The following is a 15,215-nucleotide window of genomic DNA, read 5'->3' as shown; positions in this document are numbered from 1 at the left end:
TATATATATATATATATATATATATATATATATATATATATATATATATATTTGTTGTTGTTGTTGTTGTTGTTGTTGTTGTTGTTGTTGTTGTAGTATTTCTTTTCTTCCTCTCGTGGACCCAAAAGACTTGGAAAACCGGATGGATGTAAGGTGTAACTATTAAGTACTGGAGAAGGGGTAGGATTAAATAAGTTTTACTTCTTCCTACCCTTTTTCAGACATGTTTAATGGGATTTGTGTGTGTGCATGTATATGTGTGTACATGGATAGGTGTGTGCACATTTGGTTAAACTTATTATTATTATTATTATTATTAATTTTGTGTGTATTCAGTCAAAGCAGATGTATTTGCAGATGTGGGTTTCTTTTGCAAGGGGTTCTGTGTGTTCAAACGTGCGTGTATGTGTGTATATGTGTAGGTATATACAAGTAGGCCTATGTATGGATGCACAGATGCATATTGGTGTTGATGTTGATACACCCTTTGCAGTGTGCAATGGTTTTGATATATCTGGAATGAATCAATAAAATGAATAAAAAAATAAATAAATGATGTCCCACTCATTCGTACTCATCTACTCACACAGACTCATGTTCATGCTGCTGTTGTTTGGCGGACTGTTTGGCACTATCAGTGACTAGCGTATATCTTAGATCTTTTAGTGTACCGTTTGGCATAGTTTATATCTTAGATCCTTATTTACTGTTTCTTTTTACACTTTATATTTTTGTTATTGTTGGATGTAACTGGGACCCCGTGTACACAATTTCATTCCATCTCATGTACCACATGTGGTGAAATGACATTAAGTCTAACTTGAACTTGAACTTGATATGTCATTTATGGCCTGGGAACACCAGCGAGTGTTTCTGGGGAGAGGGACGTTTAATCTCTGCCAGACCTGCGGTCTATATGTGACCGAACTATGTAGAAGCAGTAGGAGATGGAAAATCATTTCAACTTTAAAGATAAAAGATGTTGTCACAGAAAATATCCAAACTAATCCCAGTGGAAACATGAGAAAAATAAAAAATGGCTTCCAGCTGTAGGAAGTGTTTGTCTGCAGATAAAGACTTTAATTTGAATATTAATAAAGAAAAAATGAACATGCCTTGTTTGTTACGAATTAGAAGAAACATATTGGAAAAAATATTTTAGAAATAGCCAAACATAAATCCAAATGTGAATGAGTGAATGTTAGACTTAAACACATCAGCAATCGTTCAGGAGTTTCCATCAGAGCTGCTGATCACTGATCCAGATGTTCGTGTCCTAAAGTGTTTGACCCGTGTTGAAGGAAGTGGAAATGAGACATGTCCCGCTGTCTCTGTGCGACCTGCATGTTTCTGTCGTTGCATTTCGCTGACTCGTCTGTTTGAGGATTTATGAAGCGGTGAAGATCTGTCTGCTGGTCCCTCATGTCTGGGTTTTATTACTCCAGCAGGAGCAGCGACCACAGTCGACGACAGCTACAGCGACTTCACAGAGGAAGAAAACTCTCCTCAGCTCGACTACAAAGGTACAAATAAAACACAGGATGAAGAATCAGAGTAAACTCAACCTTGTATCTGGTGTACAAGTACACAGAGCTGAGTACCAAATGTAATTCTGAGAGGACGATGAGATATTTATACGTTTGTTGTAATTTAAATACAATATTAGTACATTTCTGCTGTTGAAAACATTTCAGGAATATTTATTAATTTAAAAATGATTAAAAAACATTTTTAGAGGATGATCTGATATTAAACATTGGTCTTGATTATATTAAATAAATATATTAAACATTTCTTATGATATTGATGATAAAACAAGTTTATTTTGATAAATGTAAGTAATTTTTAATCAAAATGTCAAGATTGTGCTATAAAGGGCAGTTTATTTAATTATTATAATTTTTTTGGCCATACAAATTTTACTCCAGTTTGTAAAGATATGGAACTTTATTTGTTAAATTTGAGACAAATGTTAACTTATATTCCAGATGAGTCATTATTTAATAGAGGATTTTTATGATGTTAAGCCTTAGTTTTATCTTAAATTCAAACAAAATAAGGTCGATCTTCTGTTTTTCCATCCTTTATGCTCCACACGTTTTTTTTTTTTTCAATCTAGACCCAAATTGGTGTCGTCCTCTGAGTTTGAGCCATGGAGAGGTGACCTGTCGCTCCTCTAGAGGTGGGGGCCATGGGGGCAGATTAGGGGCCCTCTGCGAGATGAGCTGTGATCGAGGGTACCGGCTGCTGGGAAGAAAGTCGATCCACTGCCTTGCCAACCGCCGCTGGTCTGGGACCGCCTACTGTCGCAGTACGCCAAGGTTTTACATAAAACACAGAGAAACTCCTGGAGAATACGAGACTTTTGATTAAAACATGAAGCCTGGCCTTTAAAACATGACTAAAATTCAGTTATGGTTGATTAAAAGTGATCATATGGAGTCATTTCGACTGACCACAGATCAGCTGTTCTGACCTGTCTCTAAACACACCCAGCACGTTTGTCTTCATGTTTCCTCAGAGATCCGGTGCCACGTGCTGCCCCTCATCCCACACGGCAGGTACACCTGCACCCAGGGCTTCGTCGTGGACTCCAGGTGTGACTTCACCTGCGCCCCTGGCTATCGGATCGAGGGGGAACACTCACGCACCTGCCAGCCCAGGGGGTCATGGAGCGGGGCGCAGCCAGAGTGTTCAGGTAGTTTCAGACAAACAAAACTAATGTTCAAACTTTAAAGATTTTATTTTGACTTTATGAAAATTCACTTTTAATTTGGATTCAGTCCATCTGCACTTCAGCCTGGATGATGACTCAGCAACTCAGCACTATTGTTTTCCTGGTTTCCTTTTTCTTGTTTTGCAATTTATTTCTGTACACTTTTTGCTACTTTAGCCATTTATATATCAAAATGTTCAGCTCATTCAAGCGAAGGGTGCTATGGATTTTAGTTTTTGTAGCTTTTGTACTTTTCAAAATAATTCACTTTATTTACTATTTTCTTTATGACATTAAAATACATCATCTTTCAGTCTTTCTCAGAATCCATCCATCCATCCATCCATGTATCCATGTATCTATCCATCCATGTATCCATGTATCTATCTATCTATCTATCTATCTATCTATCTATCTATCTATCCATCTATCCATCTATCCATCTATCCATCTATCCATCTATCCATCCATCCATCCATCCATCCATCCATCCATCCATCCATCCATCCATCCATCCATCCATCCATCCATCCATCCATCCATCCATCCATCCATCGCCTTTACCCGCTTCTTCCTTTTCGTTTCACTGGTGCTCATGTCCAGCCATCACTGTGTGAGAGGCGGGGGACACCCTGGACAGGTCTCAGTCCATCACAGGGCCACATAGAGACAAATGAGACAAACAACCATTCACTCTCTCTCACACCTAGGAACAATTTAGAGTTACCAATCAGCCTAATGTCTCTTGGAAATTTGCTTTAGCTTAATTTCTCTGTTTTGATGCTACTTTTAGTTAGCTTTTTGCTACTTTTGCTTTAAGATACTGGTCTGCTTCTTTTAGCTTTTAAAACTGTTCTGATTGTTTTAGCTAGCCTTTTCACTACTTGTGGTTTTTAGCTTGTGTTTTGCTTTTTTAGCTTTTAGTTATTTTTGCTTTACTTAGCTTTTAGCTAGCTTTTTGCTACATTTATCTTTAAAATATTACTATTACACAATAAGGATTAAATACACGCTGTCGTCTGCTAAAACACACACTCTGCCTAAACTACTGTATTGTAAATAGTCTACCATTCTCAATGTTCCAACACATATTGAACAATATTATTGATATTGTTTATCTTATTTCTTTATATATTGTTTTTAACATTTAAGAACTTTTTGTGTGAATCTTTTTATCTGTTGCTGCTGTTACACTTGAATTTTCCATCTGTGGGACAATAAAGGCTGTTTCTATTCTATTCTATTCTATTCTATTCTATTACTTATTCTATTACTTACTTAGCTAGTCTTTTGTCTCTGTTGGTTTGTATCTAGTTTGCTTATTTTTAGCTTTTAGCCTTTTGCTACTTTTGGTTTTAGCTGTTGTTTTGCTTCTTTTAACTAACATTTTTGTTAGTTTTTAGCTAGTGTTCTGCTTCTTTTACCATTAGCAACTCCGTTTCAGCTTCTTCAGCTCATTGTATATTTTTTCTTCAGCTCCCAGCATCTTGCTGGGTCATTCTTTCACAGAACTAATAATCTGTGGAATAAATTTCACAATCTCTCAAAAAAAAACAAAAAAACCCCCCCACACTTTTCCTCGTCCTCTCTTCCTCAGTGTGGCTCCAAACCGCAGCCTGTTTCTCGTCAGTCATTAGTTCATCGACACAGAAATTCAGTTTTACTTCAGTTTGTTTCTTTCAGATCTCGAACCTCCAAAGATCAAATGTCCACCGTCCAGACTCAAGGTCGCCGAGCCAGGGAAGCTCACCGCCACGGTGACCTGGGACCCCCCCACTGCCACAGACACCGCTGACAAGTACCTCAAGTATGTTATGAGCAGTGTGCACTTGCTGGTGTGTGTGTCTGTTAGCAAAATATAACATGGCTAACAGAACAGATTCTAATGAAACGTTCAGACAGTATTGGATCAACGACTGATTAGACACAATGTTACATAACTTTTTTATGCTTCTTTTTAAACTTTTTAAATCAACACATGATCATCTTTTCTTTGCAGTGTGATCTTAATGGGTCAGGAACCTGGCACTGAATTCAAAGAGGGACCAAACATTATCCGCTACAAGGTGTACGATCAGGCCAGGAACCGAGCCGCCTGCAAGTTCATCGTCCGTGTTGAAGGTAAGGACTTTTTCAACTCAGAAAATGAACTGAAACACTAAAACGCTGAGCTCAGTCTGGTGTTATTCCCTCTTGTTCCAGTGAGAAGATGTTCTGAACTACCTCCACCTCTACATGGTTACCTCAGCTGCTCCTCTGACGGGAATAACTACGGAGCCACGTGCGAGTACCACTGTGATGGAGGGTACGAGCGCCAGGGCATGTCCAGTCGGGTCTGCCAGCTCAACCGCAACTGGAGCGAAGGTCCCGCCGAGTGTGTTCGTAAGTACAGAGCCACGTGAACAGTACTGTGTTGTGCAGCAGAAATAAACAATGTAAAAACACTTAATTACAAGTAGAATTCTAAATGTTTTTTCCTTTGAAGTCAAACATTCTGGCACGTAAGTTTCCACTTTGAAGTCTGGTTGGACGATGTCTTGAATGTGGTCAGAATGCTTCTGGAATGGCGAGCAAATATGCTCCCATTGTTCAAGAATTCAAATAGAATGGAGCTTGAATACTTTAAATGTACTTTAAATATACTTGGAAACAGTCATCAAGTACCATTAAGTATGGACCCTTGACTGTATAGATCTGCCCCAGATTGCTGTCCTCCAGCAATACCTTCTTAAACGAGAAGTGGAGTACACTGGGGAAGAAACATCAGGAGAAGACCCAGAAGATATCAGACCCAGACCATGGCTGGCAGAGTTGATGTTGATCAGGCGAGTCCTCAGGGCAGAATGAGGTTCCAGTGGCACCTGACTGTAGGTTCATTCAGAGGTGTCCTGAATTGTGTCCAGACTCATTCAAGGGCCAATCAGAACATTCCACATGCCTTCCAGATGCATTCCAGCAGCAAATAAAACATTCTGATGGGCATTCCAAGTCCATTTGTGTTGGATTGTTTAATATCCAAATAGATTCTGGAGGCAATTGAGGTACATTTAAGGTGCATTTGGGACCTTTACCTGTTGGGATTCCAGGATACTCAAAATGTAGGAAGAATACACTTTGAATACCGGTCAATATTTTTCATTGGAATGCATCTGGAACGTTTTGAACATGTGCAAAACATTTGAGCCGATCACAACAATGGACCTAAATGTTTTGGAATAGAATATGAATATTCAGAAACTTACGAAGAATTGCCATTTTATCACTGTTCTGGACCTTTCAGCCTCTATTGTCTTAGTTTTATGATTGCCATTGTTTTTATAAATTTAGAGTTTTGGTGTTTAGTAGTTTTTTTTGTACAGTATTCCAGGTATGAGAGAAAGTTGAATGGACAAAGGAATTTTCCTGAATGGATTTTAACATGGGCAGCACGGAGGCACAACTGGTAGAGCTGCTGCCTCTCAGCGCACAGGTCCCTGGTTCAAATCCTGGTCCGGGGGTCTTTCTGGGTGGAGTTTGCATGTTCTCTTCGTGCATGCGTGGGTTTTCTCCAGGTACTCCAGTTTCCTCCCACAGACCAAAAACATGCATGTTAGGCTGATTGGTAACTCTAAATTGTCCCGAGGTGTGAATGGTTGTTTGTCTCGTTTGTCTCTATGTGTCCCTGTGATGGACTTGCGACCTGTCCAGGGTGTACACTGCTCCTTGCACAGTGATTGCTGGACATGGGCACCAGTGATCCCCGTGACCCAAAATGGAAGAAGCGGGTAAAAGATAATGGATGGATGGGTTTTAACATGTTACAGCGTTTGTAGACAGGTTCAATGAAATTATTGAAAAGGCACAAAATTTGTATCAGCACGTTTTGCCCAAAGAAAAATCTATGTTGAGGTTAAATTTTGAAATTATGGTATAATTTATTAGTTTTGTCCAATATTTTAAAGCTTGTTTGTGATATTTTTATTGACTGGAACATAGTCCTTCCTATTTGTATCAAACTGGTAAGAAAATAATTCATATTTTTGATCTTCTACATATTTGAAGACATCCATCAATCTATCCATGACCTTTTACCCACTTCTTACTTTTGGGGTCACGGGGGTCACTGGTGCCCATATTCAGCCATTAGTACACCCTGGACATGTCTCAGGTCCATCACAGGGACACATAGAGACAAACAAGACAAACAACCATTCACACTCTCTCATACCTAGGGATAATTTAAAATACCAATCAGCCTAAAATGCATGTTTCATTAAGATCTACCACATGGTTCATGAGACATTTTGCTAACACAATAAATAAATAAATAAATCAGAGTCAGAGTCAGAGTCAGAGTTTCTTTATTGTCATTCGCACCTCATGTGGTACATGTGGTGGAGCGAAATTATGTTTACAAGGTCCCAGTTACATCCAACAATAAAATGTATAAGAAAAACAGTAATAACATCCAAGATATGAACCAAGAAAAACATCAACTAAATATACACTAAGCACTCATAACATAAAACATTGAACATCAGCACAAACATGAACATGAGTCCGTGAGCAGATGTGCACGCATGAACACACCAACATTGAAACAGATCAGCAGCAACATGATATGGTTTTTCACAGTGATTATTCTAGTTAGAGATTCATGAGTCTAACAGCCTCAGGGTAGAAGCTGTTCCTCAGTCTAGTGGTTCTACACTTAATGCTCCTTAACCTCCTTCCTGAGGGGAGTGGGGCAAAAAGTGAGTGTGCTGGGTGGGTGGGGTCCTTCATGATGCAGGTGGCCCTCTTCCTGCATCTGGAGGTGTAGATGTCTGTGATGGTGGGGAGACTGATTCCAACATATTTCTGTGCAGCCTTCACCACTCTCTGCAAAGCTTTTCTTTCTGCAGCTGTGCAGCCTCCATGCCACACATTGATGCTGGAGCACAGGATGCTCTCCACTGCACACCTGCAGAAGGAGGTGAGGACTGAGCTTCCCAGACCAGCTCGCCTCAGCCGTCTGAGGAAGTAGAGTCTCTGATGAGCTTTCTTGATCAGGCTGGTGGTGTTGTTGCTCCAGCTGAGGTTGTCATTCATGTGTACACCCAAGTACTTGTAGCTGGAGACCACTTCCACCGCAGATCCTCTTATGTTCAGGGGGGGGGGGGGGCAATGTACAAACAGTCATAGACGATTACCTGCCTTCCATAGCTCTGGGCAATAATCTTAACCATGAAAGCTGATGATCTGTTACTGCTTTCCACTTGTTTATTGCACAAAGGTAAACAACTGTATCATCAGCATATATCTGATTAACTACATTTGATGGACAAACTGCAGGAAAGTCTTCAATTTACAATCTAAAAGACAAGAGTTCCAATATAGAGCCTTGAGGTACACCGTCTCTAATGTCACTGCCTTACAATCTGTAAAAGTATGTTTAAGTCTGCAGAAAGGAACTGATTTTGTGTTTGCAGCCATTAAGATGAATTTTGATGTGAAGACCACCTCCGCTCTCCTGGATCAGTTCTACGAAAAGAGAAGGCTGTTGATCCTGTCGGCTCCCAACATATCTGACACAGACTACCAGCTGCAGAACATCATGATACAAGTGAGACAACATTATCTGCCAAAAATAGTTTTAATTACATTCATTGACCAAGAAACCTCTAAATGTCTGTTTTTTTTTTCTGCACCAGAAATCAGACTGTTGGTTAGACCTGCGACAGGTGACGGTCATCGAACTCCTGGGCTCCCCGCCTCGCGAGACGGGTCGCATCAAAGAAAACCTGCTTCACTCTGACGTCATCGAGGGTTTGAGGTGAGATCCTCTATCTGCTGACTCAGCTGGTTCATTTTGAGAAAAAGAGAGCACATTTTGGGAGAAATTTCCATCTTGCAGTCATTTTTTTAGACGTTTATTAATCTAATTAGTAGTAATGAACCGTTTCTCCTCACTGTCTGCCAGTCAAAAACTCTGTTAGCGTGACTTCAAAAGGAAAAAAAAAATCTGCTCCAAAGTTTGACCTGGTTAAATGTGGCAACAATTAGTGCAGGTTAACACTGATCCACTTTACAAGGATTTACAAAACCATATGAGTACCGTATTTTTCGCCATATAAGTCATACACTTTTGCATAAATTTGCAAGTCCTGCGATTTATACACAGAAGCAACTAATATACGTTTTTTATTCCCCATATTTTTAAACCAATTTTTGGCTGAGATCTGACTATTTCATTCATTCTGACATGAAAAATATTAAACACTACCATTTGCAGCGACTAGCGGGCCCTTGACAAGGGTATCAGAAGCATCCGTAATGTGGGGGCGGACGTAAAAAAAAAAGGTGTTCACTAGTGAACAAAAAAGCAGCATTTCACCTAGATTTCCTTTAATTCCACACATTTAAAACATGTTTCTCACCAAGTTGTGTAAATTCAGCTGTGGGTTTAAAGTAATTTAAACTTTAATACACTTTAATACAGAGCGTCAGGTCGGCACTATTTGTGTTTATTGTGAAATTCAAAAAACATCACCACTAGACATTTTTACTTGTGTTCAACACTACTCATCTAAATGTTTCTCATGAAGCTTGACAACGATAAGGTGTGGGGTTTTAAAGACATTTCAACTTTAATGCACCTGAACGCACAGCGTCTCTTACACCTGCAGCATCTTACAGCATCAGTTACTGCTAAGCTAAGATGCTACAGACGTAGCGCTCCACTTCTCCCCTCCTAACATGAATATATGTTTATGATCAACCCCCCGATCAACAACTGTCCGCACAAAGCTGCTAAACTGGTGAGCGAGTAACACTAGAGGTGTCTCCATCTCCTCCACCTGTGTGTGTTTTCTGCAGAGGCAGGAGGAGACGCACAGAAACACTGCAGGTGTTACACCATATTCTGTGACCACCGTATATTGTGACCGTGGCAACAGGTTGCTGTGTTTAGAGTTGGAAGTAATCAGGAAAACCTGGAGTGGAGTTTTAGTGGTTTGAGTATTCTCCTGTTAATCAAGTGGAATGGATTTGTTCACAAAGAAAGAGGAACTGCGCCACCTGGACTAATGTTTCATAGTAAAAGTGGGAGGTCTAAATTAACTTTTTTTAATGTGTGGTGGGGGGGACTTGTCCCCTTCACATATAATGGTTGCGACGCCTATGGCCCTCGAGTAATATGGCAAGCCAAGTGTCTCATAAGTAAAAGTGGCTATTAATGAGACACTTGGCTTGCCATACAATGCCACCTTCGTCTCGCTCCAGAACTCCTGGAGCAAACGTCAAATCAGCTGCATTTCGCCTGGGCGGCACGGCAAAATGCAGCTGATTTGACCATTAAAGTGCATTTATTAAGAAAAGTTAAACTGAAACACACCTTTGCTATAATGTCGAGCAAACACATAATTGTTTTTAAGTGTTAATCTTGTTAAAGTCCTCCTGTGGCCGCCATTTGGCAGCCAATCGATTTTTGGCACAACACCGGCCCACATTTTTGGGTGGTCAGCGGTGACGCATAATAGATGCGACTTATACAGCGAAGTGACTTTGTTTTTTCCCCCCACTTTATTAGACATATTTGGACTGATACAACTTATACGTCAGTGCGACGTGTACGGCGGAAAGTACGGTAACTAGAGAAGTGGCATTTTCTGCAAATATACAATGGTAATGCTGAGTGCTGAATTATGTCACTGAAATTTACTGAAGAAGATTAAACTGTGTTTTTAAACAAGCAAAACAAAGTCTAAAATGACTAAAACACATACAATGAGCAAAACAAGCTTATATGAGTATAACAGAGGCTGAAATGAGCTAAACAGGGGCTTCAGTTAGATAAAAAGCAAAAAACAGAGACTAAAGTGAGCAGAACAAAGGCTAAAGTTAGCAATACAGAGAGTAAACTGAGCTATAAAGGAACTAAAATGAACTACATAGATTAGAACATATCACGTTTGCAGAAGCAGTTTGAAACAAAACAAAAAATAAAAATCCAAGAGGAAAATGGTGTCAAACTGAGGTTGAACACAGCACCTCAGACTGAGGAAGTCTTTCAGATGAAAGACGAAACTTTTCTACAATTTTAATTTTTTTTTTTTTTTTTGAATGGCCAGAGGACCAGATTTAACTTTTTTAGATTTTTCTACCTGGATTATTGAGCATGCATCAGGGTGTCAAACTTTGTTTTTTTTTTTAAATCAAGTTAAACCAGAAATAATATTACATATGTAATAATACATGTTGCAAATGTAATTACATATACAGAGGCTGATATTAAATTTTTTTTTAAAACATCTGTGTGATTTGAGAAAGAGGTGCCTCTCGTTGTTTCCAGACTGGAAACTTTCCTCCTTCCAGTCTTTGCTCTGAAACAGACACCCGACACTGACCCTGAAGGTTTAATAAAACCAAAACACAACTCTGATTAGAGCGGCACAAATCAATAATCTGATTTAAAAATCAGATGAACTGCTGGTGTGGATAATGAAGGAAGCCTCTGGTTTTCATAAACAGAACATTTATTGTGTTTGTTGGTTGCACAGAGAAGAACTTCTCTGAGTTCACTTCCACTGCTGTTGTAACAAAACAGGACGCTGTTTGAACCGTCTGTTTAGAAACTGTTTACTTCCTCGTCAAATTCCACTTTAATAAATCATAATTATTCTAATCACTCTGGCACTAAAACTGTCCCAAATCATGATACTCCACATTTACAACTGAACCTATAAACCTGGAAAGTTAATTTTGTCCTCTCACATGGAAACTTCTGCTGGGCTCAGCTGTGTGCAACATCCTTCCGTGTGCATGTGGTGCAAATTGAGAAAGCAGCACACTTCTATTTGCAGCTTTCCCATGAGGACATGCAGTTTTGTCAAATTTGTGTCGCGTTTCTCATCAAAGTGTTGTAACGTCACACAAATTGTGTCAGATTGTGGATTAAGAGTCCAAACTAAGTATTGATTTCTGTTTATTTTTTATAGAATACCTGAATATTTAAAGTTGACCCTTCTAGCGGATACAACTTAAGCTTTTTTTGCACAGAATTTACCTCCATTCATCTACAATTTGACCGTTTTGTTAAATGTTGCGTTTCTCTACAGGCAGGCGTTCAGAATCTCCAGGTCCTACTTCAGCATGGTGCTGCTGGACAAACTGGGTCTGGACCGAGAGCGCTTCATTGTCCCGGTGTCGTCGGATGAGCTGTTCTCCGTCATCGACAGCTTCCTGCTGGACGAGGAGGAGCGGGAGAAACTCTAGCGCCTCACAGATTTCTGTGACTAATTTAATAAAAACTCCACGGGGTGTCAATCTTTTCCATCGAGACGAAACGTGGATCATCGAGCAGCCAGAAAGCGGGTCTGGATGGACTTTTGATAACAACAGTTCCTCCTGTTAACACTGAAGTGCTGGAGCTGTCCACTCAGTATAAAAAGTTAATGAGACAATAAATATATAAATCCTGAATGACAGGTGGCTTTTCTTTAAACAGAACATTGAGCCCGAGTTCAGTCATGTGACCAAAGCGAGGATAGAGTTTATTTAAAATTTTAAATCGAGATCTGCAGAGATTACAGAATATTTTATTGAGATCTGCAGAGATTACAGAATATTTAAGAGGACCTCAAGGAAAGTGCAACAAATCAGACTCCAGAAAAAGGAGTTAAATTAAATTTCAGAAACAGTTTATTTTAAATAAGAGCTTTTACCTGAAGCTGTACAGATAGAACAACAGCATTTAAGGTCTAAATAAAAAAGTTTAAAAACCATAAACCCAGTCAAACCAGTTTGTTTTCCTGTTCACACTGATGCTGGTGTAGATTCACAAAGACCAGGGTGACAAATACGTTTGTGAATTTTAAGTGCGGTTCATAGATTTAATTGCAGTAAACAGTCTGCGCTGAAGCAAAGTGACTCAGTGTTGTGACATTTTGGCACACGTTCCAACAGCAACACCAGAACTGAACCCCCACAGGGAGGAAGGTGTGAGCAGACGGGTCAGAAAACTTTGGGTCTGGCTGGTGTAGATGATGCAACAGACTGAGGCCAGAACCTCTCAGTCGGATCATTTGAGGGTTCAGTCCTACAAGTCCTTCATTTTTCAGCTGGTTTTCCCATGGTGCAACGCAGCGAGAGAGTGCCCTCTGCCCAAGAGTCGGGGTACTGCATCATCTTCTGCCACAGACCCATTTCCTCTCCGACAGAATCCGGCTCCACCTCCTCTTTTCCTATTTTCACAGCGCCTGCAGAGGAAAGATTACACAAAAAGCGGTTATCAGACTTATGATGAGAGGAGGAGGTTCTTTCCCTCGTTTTAAGTTCCCATAAAGAGAAAAACAAGCCAAAGTCATTTTAAATGGACTAAATCATCCTGTGTGACACTTTTCTCAGAACTAAAACCAAAGCCTGAACATTAAGTTTTGAAAGTTTTATTTTATTTATTTATTTTTTTTACACAAACCTGCCTTTTAGCAGATGTAAAAAAAAAACAAAAAAAAACATTTGTTAAAAAATGGATAAATAGCTCTGAAGTCAAAATCAGGCAGGGCAGAATTACTTAAAAAGGTAAACACATTAATATTTTATTTCCTCGTCTAACTGAAGATAAAACGTTGATTTAACCTTTCCCCGAGCTGAGGCGGACTCCTCCCAGGAACTCGTTGCTCAGCATGGCCTCTCTGTCCCACACCGTCAGCTCCAGACACGTTTCCCTCAGCTCCTCCAGGGTCAGGTCTTTGTACACAAACGTGCTGTTATACTGGGGGTTCAGGTTCTTCTTCACAACCACAGTCTTCCTCTTTGTGTTCTTTGCCTTTGCTGGAAACAAGTGTCTGTGGAGCAATGAACACCAAGTTAGAGAAATGTGAATGTTTATTGAAGAATTTGCTGAAAAAAAACCATCTGAAATTATATTTAAAAAAAAAAAAAAAAAAACTGAAATGTAGCTCAAAAGAACAAGCTTAAGTTCACAGAATAAAGAACACATTTGCTGAATGAGGTTTAAATAAGCAGAAATTGGAATATAATTAGGAAATTTGCCCACAAAAATGTGGAATTGGTTAGAAAATTAGCATGAAAACAGCTGAAAGTAGCAGAAATAACTTGAAAGGAGCATAACAAGGTTAAATTAGCAGAGGGGAAAAAAAGTTAATTAGGCTGAAAGTAGCAGAAACTACAAAGAAAAACTTTAATTTATTTGAAAACGGCTAAAAAAAAAAATGCTAAAGGTAGAAACTTAAATTAGCAGAAGAATGCAGAAAGAACACGTTTGTCCAATTAGGCTTGGGGGGGAGGAATAATAAAAAAAAAGTTGAAATGAGTGCGAAAAACGTGGAATTAACCGAAAAAGCTAAAAGCATAAAGATGACTAATCAGTAGCTGAAATTGCAGAAAAGGCTGAAACTTGCATAAGTAAGCTGAAATTGTCAGGAAGAAGTTAGAAGCACAACAATGTTGTAGTTAGCAGAATCTAAAAAGGATTGCATAAAAAAGGTGCGTGTGTGTGGGGGAATAAAAAAAAAAAAAAAAGATGAAATTAGCTTAAAGTAGCTGGAGGAAAAAAAAAAGTTTAACTGCACAAGGAAGCTGAAAGAAGCTGAACCAGAAAAGGCTAAATATTTCTAAAAGCTAAAGTTGCACCGATACCAAAAGTCATAGCAGGATTGTCCTGAAAGTGTGAATGCTTCAGAAACGTTCACCATAAAATTTTTTTTAAAAATAAAGTCTAAATCTCACTGGCTTCTAATAAACCATTAAAGGTTCTCACCAACCCTTTCACAAAGCTGTCTGATGTTCCTCCTTTTGTTGCCACCAAATTCTTCGCCTCCTTAATTAGAACATGAAGCTCTCCACCTCCCTCAGCCGCTGCTTTTCTCCCTGATGGGAAGACTGATTGTTAAAAACTTAAAATGCATCAAACATTAAAGCTGGAGGCCATTTTCCCATTCCTTACCTTTGGTTTTCTCAGCTGTGCTCTTTTTAGGCGTGACGTACTTCAGTGAGATCACCAGCTCTCCTCTGGGCTGAGCGAAAGCTGAAGGTTGAACAGAAGAACTCGCCTGTTTGAGAAAAATCAATCCTAGTTAGGCGCAGAAGAAACCTGAAACTGCATCACTACTGGATTACAGAGATCTATAAAACCTGTCTCACAGCTGATCAATAATCTAATCTTGTTTTGGCTTCTCTCACAAGAAGAGCCACATCCTTCAGTCCCAAACAAATATGAACATTTGTTCCTCCAAGGATTACATCTTTAGAGGCACTGAAACAAGAAAAATCAGTCTCCATGTTTGATGCACATGAAAGTAGGGGATGAAAAGCACCTCCCTGATGATGTACACTGATCTGTTATTAGAGTGTAACAAAATAAATATGCTAAGTAAAGTAAAGAGAATACACCTTGAAGCTACAAATCCATCTGCTCCTCAATCGTTAAGAATCTGAAGACATAAATGCTGCATTTTGTTGATGACACTAAAAAGGAAATGTCACCTTTAACCAAAATCTCATGCACTGCCTGGCCAAA

General features: G+C 39.4%; 2 protein-coding genes across 2 annotated transcripts in view; one reads left to right on the top strand and one right to left on the bottom strand.

Annotated features, from left to right (window-relative positions):
* Positions 1–12,131, top strand: part of srpx2 (sushi-repeat containing protein X-linked 2) — a 17,094-nt gene extending 4,963 nt beyond the window's left edge. Inside the window, exons 2-10 of the mRNA XM_037675221.1 lie at positions 1,446–1,523; positions 2,120–2,311; positions 2,522–2,698; positions 4,400–4,523; positions 4,716–4,837; positions 4,919–5,098; positions 8,167–8,300; positions 8,389–8,510; positions 11,794–12,131. Coding sequence (XP_037531149.1) covers positions 1,446–1,523; positions 2,120–2,311; positions 2,522–2,698; positions 4,400–4,523; positions 4,716–4,837; positions 4,919–5,098; positions 8,167–8,300; positions 8,389–8,510; positions 11,794–11,950 — 1,286 coding nt within the window. The 3' untranslated portion in view covers positions 11,951–12,131. The remainder of the gene's footprint in view (positions 1–1,445; positions 1,524–2,119; positions 2,312–2,521; positions 2,699–4,399; positions 4,524–4,715; positions 4,838–4,918; positions 5,099–8,166; positions 8,301–8,388; positions 8,511–11,793) is intronic.
* A 375-nt stretch (positions 12,132–12,506) lies between these two features.
* Positions 12,507–15,215, bottom strand: part of sytl4 (synaptotagmin-like 4) — a 13,202-nt gene continuing 10,493 nt past the window's right edge. Inside the window, exons 14-17 of the mRNA XM_037675219.1 lie at positions 14,643–14,748; positions 14,461–14,566; positions 13,313–13,521; positions 12,507–12,933 (exon numbers count right to left, since the gene is read on the bottom strand). Coding sequence (XP_037531147.1) covers positions 12,785–12,933; positions 13,313–13,521; positions 14,461–14,566; positions 14,643–14,748 — 570 coding nt within the window. The 3' untranslated portion in view covers positions 12,507–12,784. The remainder of the gene's footprint in view (positions 12,934–13,312; positions 13,522–14,460; positions 14,567–14,642; positions 14,749–15,215) is intronic.

This window comes from Nematolebias whitei, chromosome 4, assembly GCF_014905685.2.
Source record: "Nematolebias whitei isolate Nwh7 chromosome 4, NemWhi1, whole genome shotgun sequence".
Classification (NCBI taxonomy): domain Eukaryota; kingdom Metazoa; phylum Chordata; class Actinopteri; order Cyprinodontiformes; family Rivulidae; genus Nematolebias; species Nematolebias whitei.
Note: the sequence above shows the minus strand (reverse complement) of the source record. Positions and strands in the feature narration are given on the sequence as shown.